The 25,380-nt window shown below is 39.9% G+C and overlaps 1 protein-coding gene across 1 annotated transcript; it reads left to right on the top strand.

The window, feature by feature from the left end:
• The first annotated feature begins 679 nt into the window (after positions 1–679).
• KLHL41 (kelch like family member 41) lies at positions 680–20,319 on the top strand. Its single transcript, XM_081095674.1, has 6 exons — positions 680–3,055; positions 6,885–7,042; positions 7,154–7,261; positions 12,450–12,635; positions 13,930–14,076; positions 19,576–20,319. Exons 1-6 carry the CDS (start codon positions 1,949–1,951, stop codon positions 19,685–19,687), a joined length of 1,818 nt encoding a protein of 605 aa, XP_080951800.1. The 5' UTR covers positions 680–1,948; the 3' UTR covers positions 19,688–20,319.
• The last annotated feature ends 5,061 nt before the right edge of the window (positions 20,320–25,380 follow it).

Below are 25,380 nucleotides of genomic sequence, written 5' to 3'. Positions count from 1 at the left end.
TACCACTGACTTCACTATGATGTAAATAAGAGAAAAAACCTTTACTCATGGATAGAGATCTTAAAGTTTAAAAATACATAATTCTCTAATCTGAAGCCATAGCACTGAACAAAACAACACCCCCTTATCCCCCCCCAAAAAAATTCCCTATCTTCATGGAGCTTATGTTCTTTTGAGCATGTTTAAGAATACCAAGAAGTGGTACATATATGCAATGGAATATGAAAAAAAATCTTGCCATCTGCAACAACATGGATGGACCTAGGGTGTATTGTGCTAGTGAAATAAGTCAGACAGAGAAAGTCAAATGTCAGGTGATTTCACTTAGAAAACAAAATAAATAAGCAGAACAGAAAGAGACTCATAGAGAACATTTTGATGATTGGCAGATGGGAGGGGAGTTGGCAGAATGAGTGAAAAAGGTGAAGGGATTAGGAAATACAAATTGGTAGTTCCAGAATAGTCATGGGGATGTCAAGTACAGCATAGGGAATATAGTCAATAATATTATAACAACTATAGTGTCAGGCAGGTACTAGATTTATCGGAGTGATCACTTTGTAAGTTATATAAATGTCTAATCACAGGGTTATATACCTGATATTAATATAATATTCTACATCAACTGTAATTGAAAAATAAAATATTATTTCAAGAAAAAGATACTAACCATTGATATTACAGTATTTCTACAGCCCCACTGAGTTCAGAAAATGTGACAATATAATTTTGTAATAAAATATTTCATAAGTATACGATGCTATCTGTATATAAAAAAATCAATTTTCTTTCAAATCATGCTTTCTGAATTCCATAATTAATATGGTGTTCTATTATAATAAACTTAAATTATGGTTCCACTTATACATTCTTTCTTTTTTTTCTTTTTCATGTATTAGACCTGTTTTCCAAATTTATACAGGTGATGTAGCATTTCATCTTGGTTTTGCTATGTTCTGTTGATAACATTGTTCTCATGGGGTTACATCTGTTCTTAACTTTTTCTTTAATGAAATATCATCTTAAACACTTTACATCATAGGATATCTTTAGTGATCAAATTGTGTGTGGGTTTATTTCTCTAGTATTGACTTTAAACTATTTCTTTTTCTTTTTGGTCTTGATGACAGCTTTTATTTTACTTATTTTATTGCTGTTGTTTGCCACACCAAATACTATGTAGAGTGAGGCAGAGTGTGAATAAAATAATTTTATAATTTAATTCAATATCAATTATACTTTTTCCATTGAACAAAGATAATTTAGAATGTCTTAGAAAATTAGCAGTTTCTCTATACTTATTATTTCAGTTATGATGAGGGTATTATATTTAATGTTTTTCTAAAACCACCATAATTACAGAACATAAATAGAAGTCTTTTGGTGTCCTGTTTCTAAAAGAAAAGTATATACCTCACTGTTGTCAGTTGAAAATAAAACTTGGTAACAGTTTTTGGAAAGGGGATCTTGCTTGAGTATTCAAATGAACTCACCCCATATTCTTGACCTTGGCGTGATTAATCAGATAGCCAAGTAGCTTGCCACCAGACCATTTTTAGTGGGCTGACTCATTTTTATGATTCAGTTTTCTGTTAATTCAATAAACATTTTCTTGTGGTAGCCTTTATTAGCTGACCTCCTAATGCTGTATGTATTTTAAAGCTTTCCACTTCATTTAAAGCTCTTGTTTCTGAGCTGTTTCCTTCGTGATAAAAGGCTTCAGTTGTTCCTTTCCATCTGTAACAGCTGCAAGAACCACTCTACTTTCCAAACCAGCTCTCCTGAATTCCCGGTGTCGGAGTTGGTGTCTATATTTAGCCGGTGGGATTGAATTGCAAAGGCTTCAGGCTGGGCACCGCACACTGCTCTGCCTCTTTACAGCTAGACCTGTGTGCTGCGCGGAGCTAAGGCCTTCAGTGTCCCCTTCCTCACCCAGGTGACTCCCAAAATGGAATCGCAGCGGGAACTCGCAGAGGAACTGCGGCTTTACCAGTCCACCCTTCTTCAGGATGGTCTAAGAGATCTCCTGGATGAGAAAAAATTCATCGACTGCACCCTAAAAGCTGGCGACAAAAGTATTCCGTGCCACAGATTGATTTTGTCAGCGTGTAGTCCTTACTTCCGTGAGTACTTTTTATCTGACATTGATGAGGCGAAAAAAAAGGAGGTAGTACTAGATAATGTGGATTCTGCCATGCTGGATTTAATCATCAAGTACCTCTACTCCGCCAGTATTGACCTCAACGATGGAAACGTGCAAGATATTTTTGCACTGGCCAGCCGCTTTCAGATCCCCTCCGTGTTCACTGTCTGTGTCTCTTACCTTCAGAAAAGACTGGCTCCTGGTAACTGTCTAGCCATCCTAAGATTAGGACTTCTCCTTGACTGCCCCAGACTTGCCATCTCGGCCCGGGAATTTGTGTCTGATCGCTTTGTACAGATTTGTAAGGAAGAGGACTTCATGCAACTGTCGCCACAGGAATTGATCTCAGTCGTTTCAAATGACAGCCTAAATGTAGAAAAGGAAGAAACAGTATTTGAGGCGGTGATGAAATGGGTGCGAACAGACAAAGAAAGAGTTAAAAGCCTTAGCGAAGTGTTTGATTGTATCCGTTTTCGCCTGATGACAGAAAAATATTTTAAAGATCATGTTGAGAAAGATGATATCATTAAAAGTAACCCAGAACTCCAGAAAAAAATCAAAGTTCTCAAAGACGCTTTCGCAGGCAAACTTCCAGAACCCAGCAAGAATGCAGACAAGGCTGGGGCTGGTGAGGTGAATGGAGATGTTGGTGATGAAGATTTACTTCCTGGTTACCTGAATGACATTCCCAGGCATGGAATGTTTGTCAAAGACCTCATCCTCTTGATTAATGACACAGCTGCAGTGGCTTATGATCCCACGGAAAATGAATGCTACCTTACTGCATTGGCTGAACAGATTCCCAGAAATCATTCCAGCGTCGTTACCCAACAAAATCAGGTATATGTGGTAGGAGGACTATATGTGGATGAAGAAAATAAAGATCAACCTCTACAGTCATACTTCTTCCAGGTAAGAAAGGCAATTTTTATACAAGTGGAGATATAAAGGCAAGGTGGTTACTCACCATCCACTTAGCTGATTTGCAAATTATTCAGGCTGCTTGCATTTTATTCTACTTGATGTCCTATTCCAGTCCAAAAAAGCTATAATTAAACAGATCTTCTAATTTCTTCCAAGTTTCCTGAAACTAATTTGTCACCTCTTATTTATGGTTGCTGCCTATAATATAATTTTGTTGAAAGTGAGAAGAACTTGTGTGTGTATGTTTCGCACTTTGCATTACCTTCTAGGAAAAACTGTCTGCACAAGTGTCACAAATTGGAATTGATTCACAATATTAGGAATTTACAATGACTTTTTGTATGTGATAAATGATCACATTTATTTGGATCACAGTTATACTTAGACATTATTACAACTTAATCTGTTTTGTAAAACCACAGAAGTTTCTTAGAAAACAAATCCTAAGCTAATAGACTCTTTGTAGTTTGTCTGAGGGAGTTTATTTCGTATTAGCAACACCTTGTACTTGATCAGTTTATGAAGGAATCAGTGGCTTCACCTTTATCTTCACTAATGCCAATGCCAGTATTTTGCAGCTTACGGCTAGCTCAAAGAGCTTGTTTAGTCATGGCCTGGGCTTTCTGGGCACTTGAGTTGGGAAGGCTAGAGCTAAGTAAGTGTAGACTGTCATGCCACAGTAACTACGTACTCTCAAAGTGTGTGAATACTGTGCATTCACAAAATATGGCATTTAAACCAGCTTTTTCTAATCTTGAAAAATGTAATAATACATGTTAACCATGCTTCTTAATTTTCAAAGATCTACTGAAGAATGTTAACTAGAAATAAAATAAAATAGAAGCTGTAATCATAAGTATTTGAATGTGGGACAGAAAATTTCCTAAGCCCTCATTTTAATTTCAGAAAGGGCAAATTCAATTTAAAAGAGTAATTATATCGCCGAAACCGGTTTGGCTCGGTGGATAGAGCGTCGGCCTGCGGACTGAAAGGTCCCGGGTTCGATTCCGGTCAAGGGCATGTACCTGGGTTGCGGGCACATCCCCAGTGGGAGATGTGCAGGAGGCAGCTGATCGATGTTTCTCTCTCATCGATGTTTCTAACTCTCTATCTCTCTCCCTTCCTCTCTGTGAAAAATCAATAAAATATATTTTTTTAAAAAAAGAGTAATTATATCTAGGAAGTAAAAATTACATCAAAATACAGATAGATACCTAGAAATAATAGATCCATGGAACATTTACAGCCTTATCTGTATTTGCTTCCATCCTGTTACTACCCTTACTTTTATTGACTTAGCCTCTCATTTCTGGTTCAAGAAAACTGCTTGATGTTTTTATAACCATAAAAAGTTATACAAAGTTGAAAGGGTCAGCTCCCTGTCATTGCCCATGCCTTGCTCCTTTTAAAAGGCACACAGAGTCGAACAAAATGCCAGGATAAAAACACCTGATCGTCCTGCCCAGACCTGTGGACAGAAACTCTGGAGGGTGAGCCCCCTAGGTCAGTGATGGCGAACCTATGACACGCGTGTCAGAGGTGACACGCGAACTCATTTTTTTGGTTGATTTTTCTTTGTTAAATGGCATTTAAATATATAAAATAAATATCAAAAATATAAATCTTTGTTTTACTATGGTTGCAAATATCAAAATATTTCTATATGTGACACGGCACCAGAGTTAAGTTAGGGTTTTTCAAAATGCTGACACGCTGAGCTCAAAAGGTTTGCCATCACTGGCCTAGGTGATTCTGATGCATGAAACCACTGCTCTAGGGGACATACAAATGAACTTAAATGAAATTCTGTCATATTGATTTTTCTTCCTATGAAGTTTTTAGTTAGCAGAAGTCTTAGCATTGTAAAAAAAAAAATTAATTCTCTACCCAAATAACAATTATTTTATAAGAGGTTCTCTCTTCTACTGGATTCCTTAATATAACTATGAATTATTCATAATATCATAGGCTCATTATTAAGTTTCTTTTTATGCATGAAAGTAGAAAAAAATCCAATCATAAAAGAGGGTAATGACTCATAAGAAAATTTAGGTATGAGAATTTCAGGTGTTGCATTTTTGCTTGTTCACATCTATTTAAAAAGTACTAAGTTAGGAGTAATATGGCCTTTGATTGTATACTGTAAATAGATTATGAGAATTTTTTTACATAGGTAAGAGAGGGGTGTTGTTTTTTTTTCCATAGAGTTAATAGAGTCATCAAATCTTTGAACAGCACCACATCTTAAAATAACTTAGGTCCAAACCCTAATTTTAAGGATGAGGAAACTAGAGCCATAGTGGTTCAATAGCTTGACAACTCACGTATCAGAAAGTCTGGCAGGCAGTCTACTGTTCCGTCTGCTGCAGGAAATACCCCATCAAGGGTGGTAGGGGATGTAGACAATACTGCAAAGTGCGGGCAATAAACCCACCCGCATGGGGTCATGAGGGTTTCTGTTCCCATTTTAAGACAAAAACTATGGATTTATGTAGCTTGCATTCAGATATCACTTACAAGCTCTGTGAGCTTGGGCAAACTGTTCAACCCTTCTGTGCCTCCGTTTCCTCATCTGTAAAATGGAGACAATCAAAGTGCCTATCCTGGAGAACTAAATGAGATTACCCGAGTAAAGCATTTAGTACAAACCCTCTCGCAGAGTCAAAACTCCATAAATGTTCATTATTCTTTCTACTATACTGCACACCACTTTCTTGGTAAAAGGATTTCTTTTTTCAAAAATGAAAACATTAGTGATCACAGTGTAGATATCGAAATTAGTAAATGCAAAGCTAATGCACATGTGGGGATTAAACCACTCTCTCGTCTAATCTTAATTAGTACTTCGCTTTAGCCAAGGTTACTAGACCAGATACTGATGGGCTTCCACAGGGACCCCTCCCTATACCACAGCCATTAGGGCCTACATCTGTTCTTGGTATCCATTTATTCTGGGTTTTATTTCTTTTTCTTCTGCTGCACAGAGAGCTCAACAAGCCTATGATGGCACTACCTTCCAAGAACAGTTTTCTTGTGCCTTTGTGTCCTAAATGTAAATTCGAAAAATCTTAAAATTACCAATAGTAAGTTGTAGTAGTAACAGTAAGCTGAAACTGATGCCAGACATACCAGAATCACTTCCCCCAGGGCACGGACACTTAGAAGGCGATCTTAGGCTGGCAGAAGTGGCAATAGCAAAAATAAGCAGTTACTTCCTAATATAAATTTTTTAAAAAGAGAAAGGTATTTCAGTTGACGCTCAACAAAAGGCTAGGAGGTTATAAGCTAGAACACCTGCCTATCTCATAAAGCAATAAAGCAAACCTGAAAAGTTTTGGAAGAAAGAAGATGCTGCCTAACATTCCAGTTGTCTGTGGACTGAGCGACAGGTCCAGCTGTCCCGGATGCCGGCTTGGGGAGCATGTTAAATATAGCATGCGGGGATCACTCACGTACTGTGACCCTCCCTGCAGTGAAAACCTTTCTTTCGCTAGTGTCCTAAAAGTATTATGATTCCCTGTTCAAACCTGAACAAGAGATGAAAATTTGACAACAAACTTCACAGTTCTAACCAACCTCCTGTGACTCATTTCATTCTCTTTCCTTTCTTAAAGTCCTACACATTTTGTTACTTTCAGCTATTTTGTTAAACCAAGTGGATTTTCTCACTTTTCTAAGTAAAATATAATACTTTTGATTTACAGTGTATTTTACTTGCAAGATCTTTGACTACCTCAGAAAGTATAGATATTTTCTGGTACATCTGTAACCTTTTGCTAACAAGCTCCACATTTCCTCTTTTTTTTTTTTCTTTCAGCTTGATACTGTTGCATCTGAGTGGGTTGGCCTTCCACCTCTGCCTTCAGCGAGGTGTCTTTTCGGTCTGGGAGAGGCAGATGACAAAATCTATGTAGTTGCAGGCAAAGACCTTCAAACGGAGGCTTCGCTGGATACAGTATTATGCTATGATCCTGTGTAAGTTTGCATGACATTCCCATTTCCTAAGTATTCAGGTATATGAGTGTCTAGAACATTCATATTTTTACTGAAAGCTTATAAATAAATTCTTCCATCTTCTGATTTTAGGGCTGCAAAATGGAATGAAGTAAAAAAACTTCCTATCAAAGTCTATGGCCATAATGTGGTTTCACATAAGGGGATGATATACTGTTTAGGAGGAAAGACAGATGACAAGTGAGTACCCTGAACCCTCCTGGTGCTTTACATCCAAGTGGGTTTTTTTGTTTTTTTTAAATATATATTTTATTGATTTTTTACAGAGAGGAAGGGAGAGGGATAGAGAGTTAGAAACATCTAACATTGGGGATGTGCCTGCAACCAAGGTACATGTCCTTGACCGGAATCAAACCTGGGACCCTTCAGTCTGCAGGCCAATGCTCTATCCACTGAGCCAAACTGGTTAGGGCCCAAGTGGTTTTTTATTACAAGGGTTCCTTCCTCTTTTCATTTAAGTCTCCATAGTGAAATAAGACTCAGTTCTCACCCATAAGTCTTTAGGGGGAAATTTTTTAAATTTTGAAAAGTTATTGGAGTATATTATAAACTAAAGGCTTGGTGCACAAAATTTGTGCACTTGCGGGGGGGGCTCAGCCTGGATTGTGAGAGGGCACAGGTCTAGATGCAGGAGGTTGGCCAGCTGGGGAGGGATCGCAGGAGGGCTCCAGGGTGTGTCTGGCCCATCTCGCTCAGTCCAAATCAGCCAGACCCCAGCAGCAAGCTAACCTACCAGTCAGAGTATCTTCCCCCTGGTGGTCAATCAGTGCATGTCATAGCGACTGGTCGACCAGTTAACTGCCCCCTGGTGGTCAGTGCACGTCATAGCAAGCAGTTGAGCGGCTTTAGCATATCATTAGCATATTACACTTGGATTGGTTGAATGGCCTACCGGATGACTGGACACTTAGCATATTAGGTTTTTATTATATAGGATGATTTCATAATACCTCCAACATAAGCAGTCTTATAGTAGAAAAGGAGTACTTAGGAGCATCCTATCTAATAAAAGACAAAAAGGGTAATTGACCGTACCTTCGCTACACTTCCCATTGGCTAATCAGGGCGATATGCAAATTAACTGCCAACCAAGATGGTGGCCGGCAGCCATGCAGCTGAAGTGAGCAGGAGGCTTGCTTGCTCCAGTGATGGAGGAAGCCAAAGTTCCCCGCCTGCCGCGGCCTGGCTCTGAGCTCTGAAAGCAACTAAGTTTCAATTATAGAAGCTAAACAAACCCCAGATACCTGCTTTCAGCAGGCTGTGGCCTCAGAGCTGGAGTGAGCAGCTCTCAGCTCCAGTGACAGCAACAAAGTTTCAATTATAGAAGGTAAATAAATCCCAGAATTTAAAAAAGAAAAAAGAAAAAAAGGAGAGGCTGGGAGCTTCAGTCGCCAGCCAGCCTGAAAATGGCCCTCAGCCCCTCACCCAGACTGGCCAGGCACCCCAGTGGGGACCCCCACCCTGATCCGGGACACCCTTCAGGGCAAACCAGCCAGCCCCCACCCGTGCAGCAGGCCTCTATCCTATATAGTAAAAGGGTAATATGCAAACTGACCCTAACAGCAGAAAGGCTGGGAATGACTGGTCACTATGACACACACTGACCACCAGGGGGCAGACGCTCAATGCAGGAGCTGCCCTCTGGTGGTCAGTGCACTCCCACATGGGGGAGCTCTGCTCAGCCACAAGCCAAGCTGATGGCTGTCAGTAGAGCGGTGGTGGTGGGAGCCTCTCCTGCCTCCTCAGCAGCGCGAAGGATGTCCGACTGAAGTTTAGGTCTGCTCCCTGCTGGCAAGTGGACATCGCCCGAGGGCTGCCGGACTGCCAGAGGGATGTCTGATTGCCAGCTTAGGCCCAATCCCCCGGAGAGCAGGCCTAAGCCAGCAGGTGGTCATCCCCCGAGGGGTCCCAGACTGCGAGAGGGCACAGGCCAGGCTGAGGGACAACCCCGCTGAGTGCACAAATTTTTGTGCACCGGGCCTCTAGTAATCAAATATTTTATTTAGCTATTTTATAATTATATTTTACTGCATTAAAACTTACGGGCTTTTTTAATTCATTTGGCTAGAAGGAGATAAAAAATTAAGTATATCTCTTTAATTTAGAATTTAAAATATAATTACTAACAGTAGTGCATAAAAATATCATGGATTTGTACTTCACATTCATAAGAGAGGATTTAGATAGGTGAGCTTAAAACTAAAAAGCATGGTGACTGAAAATAGGGCAGTTATTTCTTCAGCAATATTTCACTTTACTCCTGGACAGAGGGAGTATTCACAATATTTAACCCTGGTATGCCCACTGGTGCCCAGTCGTAAGTTTGCATGACATTTCTAGGCACTTCTCAAAGGATAGGAAATAAGGAAAAATATTATGTAACTCAAAGGGAGACCTGAATTCAGATATCCTAGAAGTCAGTCAGCTAAGCCAGTAGCCTGTCTGGTAAATTGATGATTTTCTGTTTAAATAGTGAGAAATATTTCCTGCCCCTAAAAACTCTAATTTGACTTTGTCATCATTTGTCCAAGTTGTTTAATTAATAGCAATGTCCAATCCTGGAAAGGGAGCCAGAATTAAGAATTATTATAAAAAAAAAAAAAAAGAATTATAAGTGCAATACTACACACAGAAGGGTCCACGTTCGATTCCCAGTCAGGGACACATGCCTGGGTTGTTGATTCCCTCCCTGCCCTCAGATTTGGGAGTCTGTGGGGAGGCAACCAGTCCATGTGTCTCTCACATGGATATCTCTGTCTCTCTCTTTCTCTTTCTTTCTTCCCCTTTCCCCCACTTCCACTCCCTCCCTTCCACTCTCTCTGAAAAAGCAATGGAAAAAATATCCTCTGGTGAGGATTTTTTTTTTTTTTTAAGAATTATAAGGGCAAACAGGAAAGGAGAGTAAAATATGGAAATGTGCTAGAAGTAAAGAATTCTATGTTCTGGAGTTAATGGTTAATATTCAATTAAAATGACAAACATGGCACCTAAAGTGTGATTCAAAAAATCAATGAGTTTTTATACAATCATTTTATAGTCAAAGGTAACATTCTGAAATTTTGAAGTCCTCCTCAATCCCAGCTATTACCATCAAATGAATAAAGGAAAGCCATATTATAAACCCACCCAGTGTAAAATCTTATTTTGGATGACCAAAATTTCTGTTCAAGATTAACTGCCAAACCCACTGTATCTGAAATGAAAGTTCTGTAGCTCAAAAAATAAAATATTTTTATAAAAATATATTTTATTGATTTTTTACAGAGAGGAAGGAAGAGAGATAGTTAGAAACATCGATGAGAGAGAAATATCGATCAACCGCCTCCTGCACATCTCCTACTGGGGGTGTGCCCGCAACCCAGGTATATGCCCTTGACCGGAATCGAACCCGGGACCCTTCAGTCTGCAGGCCGACGCTCTATCCACTGAGCCAAACCGGTTTTGGCAAAAAATAAAATCTTACTTGGGGCATTTTTTCCTGAGTAAATGAAATGGAAAATCTATTAAGCACTTCTGATTTTGGAAACATAATGACCCTGCCAAGTGGCTTAAATTGTTTCCTTCAAGTATTAGTAACTAGGAAATTGATATGTCAGTAAGAAGCATACAAGTCTTGTAAGAATATAGTAATCTTGAGAATATGATTAACCAAGGCGTGGCTTGGCAAATGCCAGTCAAGAACTTTGAAATGAGTCATTATCTAAAAGTAAGCACTGAATTGCACTAGTTATCACCACTAAATGTGAAGAACATGACTTTGTATCATGTTCTAGTCAAGAAATCTTAAATGTTTTTTCTTTTATTGATTCCAGAGAGAGGAAGGGAGAGGGAGAGATAGAAACATCAATGAGAAACATCAATTGGCTGCCTCCTGCACACCACCTACTGGGGATTGAGCCTGCAACCTAGCACATGCCCTGACCAGGAATTTCACCTGTAACCTCCTGGTGCATGGGTCAGCGCTCAACCAGAGTTACACTGGAGGGGCAAGAAATTTTAAAGTAATATTCATAGTCAAATATTAGAAGAAATGCTTCTACTTCAGGTATCTGGTCTGTTCTAAGACTGAAGAAAAAAATTGTCCTCACAAAAAGTTGGAATTTTGTTTGTTTGCTTTTTGGCTACCAATTATATTCAGTTAATCAATTATTATTAGGAATTCTAAACTTTCATCAGTGAACTGTGGATAACTTTAAGGAAACATAAGGAACATACTAAGAAGAAGAATTCAGATGAATCCAAGTTTTTCTGGTAGCATTTAGCATATAAAACTACTCTCATTACTCATCAACTCAGATGATTAGTTGTCTAATCTATAGTCCCAGGGTTCTCAAAATACATTGGTTTATTAATGATGGACTGAAATTAAATGAGCCATCATATTACATAGTTAAATTTTAAAATAGGTAGTCTCACCTAATTACTTTTTTTTTAGTTTTATATTCATTTTTTTATTTTGTTTTATTGCTTAAAGTATTACAAAGAGTATTACATATGTCTCCTCTTTTTTTTTCCCCCTTGGCCTTCCCCTGGCCTCCCCTACGCCCCAGTGTCTTGTGTTCATTGGTTATGCTTATATGCATGCATACAAGTCCTTCGGTTGATCTCTTACCCCAGCCTTCCCACCTAATTACTTTGTAAGTTAACTGATTCATTCTTAGGATATTCATATAATGAAATAAACATTTTGTTACTAACACACAATGAAGGTCTTATGGTTTATATTTTGCTCTATTCATGTCTTCTGTTGAATCCAGTAGCAGGATTAAAATATACTCTATGTGGGTTTCCTGCCCTGGCTGGTTTTCTCAGTGGTTAGAGCATCAGCCTGCACACTGAAGGGTCACAGGCTTGATTTCTGGTCAAGGGCATGTACCTGGGTTGCGGGTTCGCTTCCCACCTCCTACCCCCGATTGGGGCACATGTAGGAGACAACCAGTTGATGTGTCTCTCTCACATCAATGTTTCCTTCTCTCTCTTTCTATCTTTACCTCTATCTCCCTCCCTTCCACTCTCTGTGAAAAGCAATGGAAAAGATATCCTCAAGTGAGGATTAACAACAACAGAGTAAAGGTGTTCTACCTTCCAGTACTATCATTAAATTATAAAATAGTTTTGGTCCTCACATTTGAAACTGTCCTCTGCTTGGTGACATCTGTTCAGATTAAGTATACTTTAGGGTTGATCAGTGTCACCCAAAAAAATTCAATAAAAAGAAAAAATAGATAAAGAATACTTTGGGGGTCTTCTGATCCTCTGCTGTACTACATATTTCATATGAGAAGCAAAGCTAGATGACTAGTGAAGTTGCTTCTTTCCAAAAAGGAAGGTTCTATAAGGATCATTTTGTTGTCTCTTATGTTTACAGAAAGTGTACAAACAGAGTATTTATCTACAACCCAAAAAAAGGAGACTGGAAAGATATGCCTCCAATGAAAACCCCACGTTCGATGTTCGGAGTGGCTATCCATAAAGGCAAAATTGTGGCTGCAGGAGGCGTCACTGAAGAGGGTCTTTCAGCGTCTGTTGAAGCTTTTGACCTCACAACCAATAAGTGAGTTACTGCATATGAACTACTATACATTTTAAGTGTTAACTTTGGATAAATGTCAAGCTTTCTAGAACATGGGGAGAGGAGGATAAGAAAGGAAGACTTAAAGAGAAAATATCTTCATCTGGGTTTCTTTTCCTGTTACTGAATGTAAAAATGCCTAACATTTTGCTGCATTACATGTGTTTGTAATTTGGAACGCATGACCCTCAAGGTAATGTTGAAGTACTTAATTCGTACTTGTTATTAACTTTGTGAATTTAGTCATGCAAAGGTAACACTTGTACTTAATTCATACTTGTTATTAACTTTGTGAATTTAGTCATGCAAAGGTAACACTTGTACTTAATTCGTACTTGTTATTAACTTTGTGAATTTAGTCATGCAAAGGTAACACTTTGAGTAATTATCTACACAAAGGTGGATATACATGTCTCTATAGAGTTATTTGATTTGAAACAGATAGTTTCTTTATGGATGAAAAAACCTCCACCTTAGCTTGTGATACTTGTAAAGCATGAGTGCTTCAAAAGTTTAATTCTTTTATGCTCTTTATGATATTCTTAAATTTTTAACTTTTAAGCTTTTATTGGCTTAAAGTTAATGTGAAAACATTAGACAAATATTTACATAAAATTAGTCTTTTTTAAACCTTTGAGCTCACACATCTGGATGAATATATAGTTTTATACTCTCAGTTTAGCAATGAAGAAAAAATTAGAGTAAACTATTATTACATTTTTAAGAAACCATGTATCCCTGATTACAATAGACTTTAGTATCTGAAAATTACAAGGAACTTCTATGGCTAGGACTTAAATAATCATTGAAAATCATGTTTTTGAAGACTATATACTATGGGTAAACTCATGATATAAAAAGTTAAAGAAGCTGCACACAAAATTGTAATTATTTTCTTAGTTTCATTCATATGTATGAATGGATGTCTATATTTAAATGTATCCTTTTATAAAAATGACAAAATTACACCAAAATGTTGCTTATGATTCAGTCTGGAAGGTATGATCATAGGGGATATTTATTTTCTTCTATACCTTTCTGTATTTTCCAGATTGTCTATGGTATACATGTTATTGTCATATTGAGAACTTTATATCTAATCTGGTTATTTCTTTCAAAGAAAGGAATAATATTTTGATATTTCCTAGTAGCAAATTTCATCTTCTAATTTTGGGTGCCTATGCTACTTGAATTTCTTTATGATTACCTATAATTGGTCAGTAAATACAGTTGGCATTTCTTTAGTTTTACATTGATTATTTTCAATAATTCCTAGATGGGAAGCAATGACCGAATTTCCCCAGGAAAGAAGCTCCATCAGTTTGGTCAGTCTGGCTGGATCCCTGTATGCCATCAGTGGTTTTGCCATGATTCAGCTGGAGTCCAAAGAGTTTGCACCCACTGAAGTCAATGATATATGGAAGTAAGTTCTCTCCACTCTAATTTCCCGAACCAAATATCAAATTCAGATAAGTGATAACTGATAAAATGAACAATTTTTAAGTAAATAGTAAGCCAGACTTTCCCAACATGTAAGCTACTTATTGGTGGTAGACTCGGAATCTAATTGAACTTTTGCACATGCTACTTCTTCTAACCAGAACTTATCTGGGCTTGTTCTTAACCAATTAAATGAGAATTTAAAACAGAGTTCTGAAGAAATATTTAACCTCTTGAGTTTTCCACCAATTCATGAATTCTATTTTAAATCTAATTTCTATGGTTTTACATATTTCCTGAGGATTTAGTTACAAAAGCTTTTTTATAAAAAATTTATATATTTTTAAATTGATTTCAGAGAGGAAGGGAGAAAGAGAGAGATAGAAATATCAGTGATGAGAAACATCCCTGATAAGCTGCCTCTTGCACACCTCTTGCTGGGGATCATATGTGCCCTTGACCAGAATTGATCCAGGACCCTTCATTCTGTAGGCTGATGCTCTATCTACTGAGCCAAACCAGCTAAGGCTAAAAAAGCTTTTTTAAAAAGTAAAAAGTAGCCATCCATTTTACCTCCCAGGTAAGTGTTGTGTCATGAAGAGTCACATAAGTCAGAGGCAGAGTGTACAGTGTATAGATGTCTGGTCACCATCAGAAAACCACATGCCTGCTGCCTTCAGCCCAGGCACTGTACTTGGGGATCTAAGTTTACAGGAAATAGATCTCAGTTGCCCAAGGTGAGCATACGTGAGTTCAGGCTGAACATCCATCCAGAAACTGCCAAACTCATGCTTTTCCCCTCAGCTTAAAGACTAGCCCTACCTACCCCCAAATCTGGATGGCCTGTCACCAGATTGTCCACAGCCTTGGTACTCAAAGTGTTGGCAGCTCTTGGGAGCTTAGAAATGGAGAATCCCAGGCCCCACCCTAGACTACATCAGAATCTGCACTTTAACAAGATTCCCAGGTGACTTATTTGCATGTTTAAGTTTAGATACAGCTTGGGAAGAGTGATCAGTGAAGGCATACCACTGAGCCTGAACGTGAAAAGCGAATATTATTTGCTCTATACCTAGACCAGCACATGCCTTATTCCCAGCCAGTGAACTGCTGCCGTCAGCCCAGGCACTGTGCTTGGGGATCTAAAAGGCCAGTAGCTTAACTGAGCAATTATTTTGTGCATCCATCATTTCCTTATGTTGCTGTAATAGTAACCAGCTGTGTAGAGAGCAAGAAAAAAGTGGCTATAAGAGGAGGTTGACTATTACCCTTCTCTTCCCCAAGGAAAGGAAGAGGAAGAGAAAGAAACTGGAGATTCCCAGGCAAGAGGCTAGACTTAGCAAGAGGATGAAATGGGGAGTCTGGAAGCAATAAAAAAAAAAAAAAAGGATGAACTAATGAATGGTTGGAAGGGTTACGGGTTTGGGAAAATGGGTAGGAACCAACCAGTAGGTAGTGATTCTCAACCCTGGCTCTACATTATAAATCACCTGGGATGCTTTTAAAATATACCGGTTCCTGGGCCTTAACACAGAACAATTAAATCCGAGTTTCTGGAGATAGGGCCTTGGCTTCACTATTTCCTAAAACCTTCCCAGATGATTCTAATGTGCAGCTGCTGGTGTTAAGGAAGGGTGCTGTCACAAGATGAACTCCACATGAGCTACTCTGGTTCCCAAGAGCAGTCAAAAGCTAAGTTGCTTCAGCAAGAGGAAGTGTAGGCAGCAATGGAAAGTACATCTCCTGCTAAAGGTATTGCTGAGGGGAACCTGAGAGAGGGATCATCTCTGATTATGGTTTATTTTACAATTAGGGTAGCAGTTCCTAAACTTGCTTGCTCACTGGAATTACGTGGGGAGCTTCAAAAAATACTGACACTCTGTCACACCTCTATTGATTGTGACTTAATTAGTCTCAGGTATGGTTGGGGTTTTGAAACTTTCAAAAGCTCCCTGGATGCTTCTAATGTGCTGACAAGTCTGGGAGCCACTGGATTGGGAAAAGGCATTCATCATTGTCTGCTTGACTGTAAAATTTTAGTTGTAGGTACTGGTATTTTCCATTTGGGTAATAAAATCTAGAACAGGGATTCTCAAACCTTGCTGTGTATTAGAATCACTTGGGGAACTTTTAAAAACTCATGCCCAGGCCAATTAATTCAATCTCGAGGGTGGAACCCAGGCATCAATTGTTTTAATGTCTCCAAATGGTTCCAATGTGCAGTCAAATTTGAGAACCAATAATCCGCAGTGGTTCCCAAAGCAGCAACAGCAGCACCTGGTGTTGGCCCAATATGCAAGTTCACAGGCCTCACCTCAGACCTACTGAGTCTGGAGGTGGGGGTCCAGCAATCAGTGTGACTTGGTGGAAAGCCACTGATCTTTGGAAAAGTGGCTGCCCACTTGTCCTCAACCTCCTAGTGAGGTTTTATTCACACATGCAGAGATGTAAAAAAGGGATGACAATGATCAGTATAACTGCCAGGAAGCAAACCTTTTCAGCCTCATTTAACTTCTACTTCCTCGTGCTCAAGTGTCATTTTTTCATTGAGTCATTTAAAACCATCCTCTCTTGCCTGGCCAGCCAGCATGGCTCAGTGGTTGAGCTTCGACCTATAAACCAGGAGGTCACAGTTCGATTCCCAGTTAGGGTACATGCCCAGGTTGTGCTCAACCTCCAGTGGGAGTGTGCAGGAGGCAGCCAATCAATGATTCTTTCTCATTATTGATGTTTCTATCTATCTCTCTCTCCCCCTTCCTCTCTGAAAGCAATAAAAATATATTTTTTAAAAAAACATTCTCTTATGCCCTAGCTGGTTTGGCTCACTGGATAGAGCGTCGGCCTGCGGACTGAAGGGTCCCAGGTTCGATTCCGGTCAAGGGCATGTACCTTGGTTGCAGGCACATTGCCAGTAGGGGGTGTGCAGGAGGCAGCTGATCGATGCTTCTCTCTCATCGATGTTTCTAACTCTCTATCCCTCTCCCTTCCTCTCTGTAAAAAATCAATAAAATATATATTTTTTAAAAAAATTCTCTTAATTTGCTGCCCCAAATTTTGTTTAGATAATTAAGGTTCTTCCCTTTATTAGTAGTAAAATATTTTTTGCCTACTTTTCTCTACATAAAAATCACTTGGTGTATAATACAACTGTTGGGAATTAAATTTGGACTATTGAAGAAATTAAGTCACATAGTGCATATCTTCTTTTTTTAAATATATTTTTATTGGGGTTTTTTTTACAGAGAGGAAGGGAGAGGGATAGAGTTAGAAACATGGATGAGAGAGAAACATCAATCAGCTGCCTCCTGCATGCCCCCCACTGGGGATGTACCCACAACCAAGGTACATGCCCTTGACCAGAATCAAACCTGGGACCCTTCAGTCCGCAGGCCGATGCTCTATCCACTGAGCCAAACCGGTTCGGCCACATAGTGCATATCTTACATAGGTATCAGCTAATTATTAATCCTCACACAAGGATATTTTTTCCACTAATTTTTTTTAGAGATAGTGGAAGGAGAGAGGAAAGGGGGTGGGGGAAGCTGATTGGTTGACACATCGATTGCCTGCCTCCCACACAAGGGGACCAGGCTGGGATCAAACCTGCAACCCAGGTACCTGCTCTTGACTGAGAATGGAACCCTACACCCTTTGGTGCTTGGACTGACACTCTCACCACTGACACACCAGCCAGAGCTCGGGTATTTCTTTATGCCAAGTAATGATTGCTTCTGGAGGGAAAATAATGAGTAAGATATAAGGGTGTCCCAAAATTCACACAAGAAGTAATTTTGATAGAAAAAACAGGTTTATAATTAAAAATTGTAAATTTTTTATTGATTCATAAAGTATACAGTATAGGGTTATGTATGGAATAGCATATCGGGTAAATGGCCTCCATGGCCTTGCTGGCACATACGCACTCTTTTGTTGAAATTTTCCATGACCATTTTGCATAAATGTGGCTGAATTTTGATGAGGCTCATTTTCATCTTGATGGCTTAGTTAATCGACAAAATTGTCGCATTTGGGATTCAGAAAATCCACGAGTGATTGTTGAGAAACAAATGCATCCACAACTTACCACTGTTTGGTGCTGATTTGGGGCTGGAGGCATCATCGGACCATTCTTCTTCGAAAATGTAGCTGCTGCCCTAACCGGTTTGGCTCAGTGGATAGAGCATCAGCCTGTGGACTGAAGGGTCCCGGGTTCGATTCCGGTCAAGGGCATGTACCTTGGTTGTGGGCACATTCCCAGTGGGGAGTGTGCAGGAGGCAGCTGATCGATGTTTCTCTCTCATCGATGTTTCTAACTCTCTATCCATCTCCCTTCCTCTCTGTAAAAAATCAATAAGATATATTTTTTTAAAAAAATGTGGCTGCTCAGGCAATAACAAAAGAATGTGTATGTGCCAGCAAAGCCGTGGAGGCCATTTACCCGATATGCTATTCCATACATAACCCTATACTGTATACTTTATGAATCAGTAAAAAAATTTACAATTTTTAATTATAAACCTGTGTTTTCTATCAAAATTACTTCTTGCATGAATTTTGGGACACCCTTTATTATTTGTCCTCAAATGCCCTGAGCTTGTTGAGAACATAAATATAGGAGGGGGATTAAAACAGAATAATTGCTATAAAGATACTATTTATTTTTTTTAATAAATTTTATTGATTTTTTACAGAGAGGAAGGGAGAGGGATAGAGAGTTAGAAACAACGAGAGAGAAACATCGGATCAGCTGCCTCCTGCACATGCCCCACTGGGGATGTGCCCGCAACCAGGGTACATGCCCTTGACCGGAATCGAACCCGGAACCCTTCAGTCCGCAGGCTGACGCTCTATCCACTGAACCAAACCGGTCAGGCAAGATACTATTTAAAGGACAATGTGAAAAATGAAGAGAAGAAGGCAAAAAATACTTCAGAGAGAAGGCAGCATTTAGGAGTTTCTCATACAAAGAGAGAAAAGCATTCCAGGCACCAGGCAGAGGAATTCGAGTTGTCTGTAACTTTATACCCCTGAATATTCACAGGGAACAACCAGATCTTACTTAACATCTACTGCTGAGCACTAGTGTATGAGAACAAATGAAATTCATAACCTGCACATCCAGTTCTTACGTTAAGGTAGAGTCTGATGGCCTTGATTCATAAAAAACCAGCCATATCTACCTATCAGTCCAAAGTGAATGTTTCATTGACTGTGTATTACTCCTCATCTCTGGATAGTCTGATTTCCCAGGTAAGACTTAACTGCTTAAGCATCCAAATTAAATACTATGGCAGTTCAGACATAGCTCATTCAAAGGATGAATATTTGGGAGGAATTCAAGTATTATTCTACACTGGTCAAGGGCAACCTCCTCTGGCTAAGAGCCAGTAGGGTTTCCTCAAAGATTCACATTTGTGTATTTAACACATAAAGAACTATCTACTTAAAAACTGCTTATTGATTACTCTTTTTTCTCTACCAGGTATGAAGATGATAAAAAGGAATGGGCTGGGATGTTGAAGGAAATACGTTATGCTTCAGGAGCTAGTTGCCTCGCAACACGTTTAAATCTCTTCAAAGTGTCTAAACTGTAAACAAGGCGTGAAAAAATGTAATAGATTGGGAGGTGGTTTGTTTGGATAACAGGGCTTTAATTTATTCTGGGTTTTTTTTTTAAGCCTATACAGAGATCCATGTAGAAATTATCCACTAAGTTACTGTGCAAGAGGTTAGCAGTGGGTATCAAAACCTCAAAGTCTGAATCTTCAATGTAATTATCATATCTTAAAACCATTTTCTAATGAAAAATTCAATATTAACTTAACCAGATTATTTCTTTTGAGATCTCTTACTCAATCAATGACTATAAAACAGGTTCCTAAATTTGAGTTGCTAATCGCTTTATTTGCATTTTTAGGGTAACTTTACATGTTTCCCATTACAAATGAAACTGGAGAATGAGATATGTACATCTACATTTTTAAATGTTTAAAAACATCAAAAACATTCCCTCCTAGTGCATCAAGATATGACAAGAATCCTGTGCATTATATTAAAGATTACATGCCAAGAGACTTCCGAAATGCTATTTAAAGAGTATAATAAATGGGTCTCACTTGAAGGGGAAAAGTTTCTAAGTAATCAAGTTCAAGTGATCTTTTTCTCCATTCTTTTGTGAGACTGGTATACTGTTTGTGATTTAAATAAAAAAAATTTTTTTCAATTTAAAACCAGCCAATCACAGTTTTTAAGCCATTAACAAAAGTATTTGTGGTGAGAGGGAGGGGAAGTGTCCTTAAACTGCTGAGGCAGAAGTTGGGGCCAGTGGGTGGTGTGGAGGAGGGTGTGTATTCATTGGTTTATCTATGCTTTCCAGGAAAGAGCTATTGCAAATTTCTGAAGGGAAGATGACTCTATTATTCTATATTTCTGAGATATAAGACCCTATATTCAAGCTGTTTGTTCTAGTAGTATACAGGGTGGAGCAACAGGTTTACAGTTGTTCATATGAAAAATAATTCAATAATTAATAAATAATAATGCAAGAATAAACTCTGTGTTTCACATACTCACAACTGTAAACTGACTTTTGCCCCACCCTGTATATAGTAAGTTGACTGTCCAGAACCATCACATTCAATGCTCTCCAATCATCAACTAATTATTGCTATGGGCCTCACGTGCTTTCATAGACATGTTTAACATCTGTCCCGACATGTTATTTTCTGAGAAACCTGATTTAGGACTGATTTGGAGTATCCTCTGATTAGGAAGAATGCTGAACTCTGTAGACATGAGATTAAGTTGTAAAAATAATGCTTTGGGATAAGGAAAATGTTCAGGAATTAGATAGTGGTGATGATGGTTGCACAATCATGTGAATGCACTAAAAACTACTGAACTGTACACTTTAAAAGAGTGGATTTTATGATATGTGAATTATATCTTAATGAAAAAAATGCTTTGTTTAGACAGTTATTTAGACAGAAAAATCACCAAACAAAAATATAAATAGCCCTAACCGGTTTGGCTCAGTGGATAGAGCATCAACCTGTGGACTAAAGGGTCCTAGGTTCCATTCTGGTTAAGTTACTACCTTGGTTGTGGGCACATCCCCAGTTGGGAGTGTGCAGGAGGCAGCTGATCAATATTTCCAACTCTCTATCCCTCTCCCTTCCTCTCTATAAAAAAATCAATAAAATATATTAAAATATATATATATATATAAAATATATACACACACAAATATATTTATATATTCTTTGAATCAGGTAACTTAGAAAAAGGAAGGAAAGGAAGAGATGTGGTATATGAGAAGTCAGATTTTGTGTGACAATAAGTGAAAGGTATATCCGGGTCATTTAATCAGGGTTTTTGTTTGTTTGTTTGTTTTGTTTTGTTTTTAATATATACTGTCTGGGTTTTCATTTATATCTGGTTTATAACCCTTGTCAGTTTAATTTCTAACTCTCACTAGTCTAATCATTTTATTCTAAAAGTTACACAGTAAAATATTTTAACTTGTTCAAGGGGTTTAGTCCTGGCAATCATTTGCTTTAGAAATAGGACACATTCATAAAATGGATAATAAACACTCAGCATTAAGTGTATTAGCTAATACAAATGAATATCATGAGGAAATTCAGAATTAAGAAACTAAATAAGAAGAAACATCTTTCATTTGCTTACTGTTCTGATTCTGTTTTGCACAAGAGGTTCTGTGAAGTTCACATTTTGTAATATTAAGAACTGGAGGTCGTCATGCAAAATAATTGGATATTTTAAATCTAAACTAAATATCAGTGGAGCAAATTACATGCAGGGCACATATTTTAAGATTCAAGGCACTCTAGCCACCAACTTTATTTTGAGACAGAATGAATTTAGAGGGTCATGGAGTCAGAAGATAACAAATTTCAGATGGTCAATTACCCACCTCCCTCCCACCACCACCAGGTGGCCTAAGGGTCCTTACAATATGGCTTTCCACTGAGCACAAATATACCACTCTTGGAAGAAGGGCTAGGGATTATAGCACATAGTAGGCCCTTAGTAACTATTTAATTGAATAAATGTGTTGCAAGACAGAGAGGAAATCAGTATTCCTTCCTCAGCATCTGTTGGATCAGACCAAGTCAAGATTGGTTCACTTCCCCCTCTGCTATCTCCCCATTTCTTTGCTTCCATTTATAAGAAAGTCTTGTCTCCTCCCACTTTCTCTTAAAACCAGTCAGACTTTCAAACTCATCACTTTACCAAAACTACTCTTTTCACAGTTACCAGTGATTTTTAAAAAATATATATTTTTTTATTTTTAGAGAGAGGAAGGGACAGGGAGAAAGAGAGACAGCAATGTGAGAATAAAACATCAATTGGCTGCCTCCAGGGATTGAGCCCACAACCAGGACATATAACCTGACCAGGAATCGAAGGGGCAACCTTTTGGTGCATGGGATGACACCCAACTGAGCCACACAGGCCAGGGCACCAGTGATTTTCACATTACTAAATTTAATGGATATTTCCCAGTTTCCATCTTACCTACTTGGCTTCCTCCTACCCCACTGGCCAATCCTGTCCCGTCTCCTTTGCTTCTTCTTGACCCTCTTCCTCTTCACTCCTCCATGTCCAAGCACCCGGAGCTCAGTCCTCAGACCTTTCCTTCAGTCACACTTTCCTCTAATCACTTTTAGTGATTTCTTCTAGTGCTTGAAGCTTCCAAATTTAAATCTGAAACCGGCACCTCTCCCCTGACCTCCAAACTCATTTATTCAAGTGCCTATTTGATATCTCCACTTAGATATTTAAATGGCATCACAAACTCAACATGTCTAAAACAAACTCATGATCCTCACCCCCACCACCACCTCTTCCCACCTTCTGCTTCCCCTGGACTTCCCCATATCAATCAATGGCATTGACATCTTTTCAGTTGCTCAGGACAAAAACAGAATTGTCCTTAACTCCTTTTTTTCATACTTTGTACCCAATCTTTGAGTAAATTCTGTTGCCTCTGCCTTCAAATACATTAAAAAATCTGACCACTTCTCATTACCTCCAAGCCTCCATCCATCTCTTGTCTGGATTACTGCAATGATCTTCTACTGGGTTTCCCTGCTTATACACTTGCCCCACCACAGTCTTTTCTCATATCAACAGAGTAGTCAAAGTGATCCAGTTAGAATATGAGTACTTCATTTCTTTGCTAGAAACTCTCCAACGGCCTCTCATCTCACTCAGAGTAGCCATGAGATCATATATATTTGACACTGTTATCTACCTTTCCTCTTATACTTCCAACCCATTTGTTCTGCTCTAGCCATAGTCGATTCCTTGTTATTTTCAAACATAGCAGGCATATTCCTGCCTCAGGATCTTTGCACCTACTCATCTCTTTGCCTAAAGTACTCTACGCTGAGTCAGCCTCACCTCCTTAAGTCTTTACTCAAATGATAACCTCATCTTTCCCAGTTCACCCTATTGAAAATCACACCCACCCATAATGTTCCTATGAATTCTTCTCCATATCACTTAATATCATCTAAGGTGTGTGTATGTGTGTATATATACATATATATATGTGTATATGTATATATACACACATATATACACTAGGAGCCCAGGGCACGATTCAAAATCACACGGCGCCGGCCACCCTTCGGTCCAGCCCTGCCTCGCTCTCCGGCCCTTGAAGCAGCCGTGGCTGCTGCTCATCAGGCCCTCCCCCAGCGCAGGCGCCTGAAGGTCTCTGCCACCCCACCCCCGATGCTGTGCGTGCAACCTGCTGTCTGGTCAACCCGTTATGGCATCCTGGTTAATTAGCATATTCTCTATTTTTTAATATATATGTATATATATATATACACACACACACACACACATTTTTTTTCCCAGAAAGGAAGGGAAAAGGGAGAGAGATAAAAGCATCAATGATTAGAATCATTGATCAGCTGCCTCCTGCACGCCCCCTACTGGGGATCGAGCCCATAACCCGGACATGTGACCTTGACCAGAATCAAACCCGGGACCCTTCAGTCCACAGGCCGACGTTCTATCCACTGAGCCAAACCAGCTAGGGCTAGGCATATTTTATTCATTTACTTTGTTTGACTCCACTCCTGAAGATACAGTGTACTCACTGCTGTATTCTCAATATCAAAAACAGTTCCTGACAATAGCATGTACTCAAAGATGAATTGTAAACTATTTAAGTTTCTTAAAAGCTACATGTCTTTTATATTAAGAACTAGAGGCCCGGTGCACAAAAATTTGTGCACTGGGGGGGATGGGGGGTCCCTCAGCCCGGCCTGTGCCCTCTCGCAGTCTGGGACCCCTTGGGAGATAATGACCTGCTGGCTTAGGCCTGCTCCCGGGTGGCAGAGGGCAGGCCCAATCCCTAGGTGCAGCCCCTGGTCGGGCTCAGAGCAGGGCCGACTGGGGAATTGGGGCGCCGCCCCCTGTCATGCACAGAGCAGGGCGGATTGGGAGGTTGCGATGCCACCCTCAGTCATGCTCAGGGTAGGGCTGATTGGGGGGTTGGGGCACCGCCCCCTGTCACACTCAAGGCAGGGTCGATGGGGAGGTTGCGGCACCACCCCCTGTCACTCACAGAGCAGGGCCCATCAGGGGGTTGGGGCGCCGCCCTCTATCACCCACAGAGCAGGGCCGATCAGGGGGTTGGGGCGCCACCACTGTCACACTCAGGGAAGGGCCGATGGGGAGGTTATGGCTCTACCCCGTCACACACAGAGCAGGGCCCGTGGGGGGTGGGGGGGGCGGGTTGGGGCACCGCACCTTGTCACACACAGAGCAGGGCCGATCAGGGGGTTGGGGCGCTGCACCCTGTCACACACAGAGCTGCAGGGCGATCAGGGGGTTGGGGAGCTCCCCCCTATCAGGCACAGAGCAGGGCTGATCAGGGGGTTTGGGCGCTGCCCCCTGTCACGCTGATCCCGGTGCTGGGAGGCATATTACCCTTTTACTATATAGGGTCGAGGCCTGGTGCACGGGTGGGTGCCAGCTGGTTTGCCCTGAAGGGTGTCCTGGATCAGGGTGGGGGTCCTTACTGGGGTGCCTGGCCAGCCTGGGTGAGGGGATGATGGCTGTTTTCAGGCTGGGGGTGAATGTTGCGATCCTGCTGGCTGAAGCCCGTTTTTGTTTAGCGTCTATATTTGTTACATAGTTGCTTAGAGTTGCAGCTCAGAGGCCTGCAGCGGCAGGCGGGGAACGTTGGAGTCCTCCGTCACTGAAGCAAGCAAGCCTCATGTTAGTTTCAAGTTGCCTGGCT

This window comes from Myotis nattereri (genome assembly GCF_964212035.1).
Source record: "Myotis nattereri genome assembly, chromosome: 7".
Taxonomy (NCBI): domain Eukaryota; kingdom Metazoa; phylum Chordata; class Mammalia; order Chiroptera; family Vespertilionidae; genus Myotis; species Myotis nattereri.
This window is presented reverse-complemented; position numbering and strand designations above follow the sequence as displayed.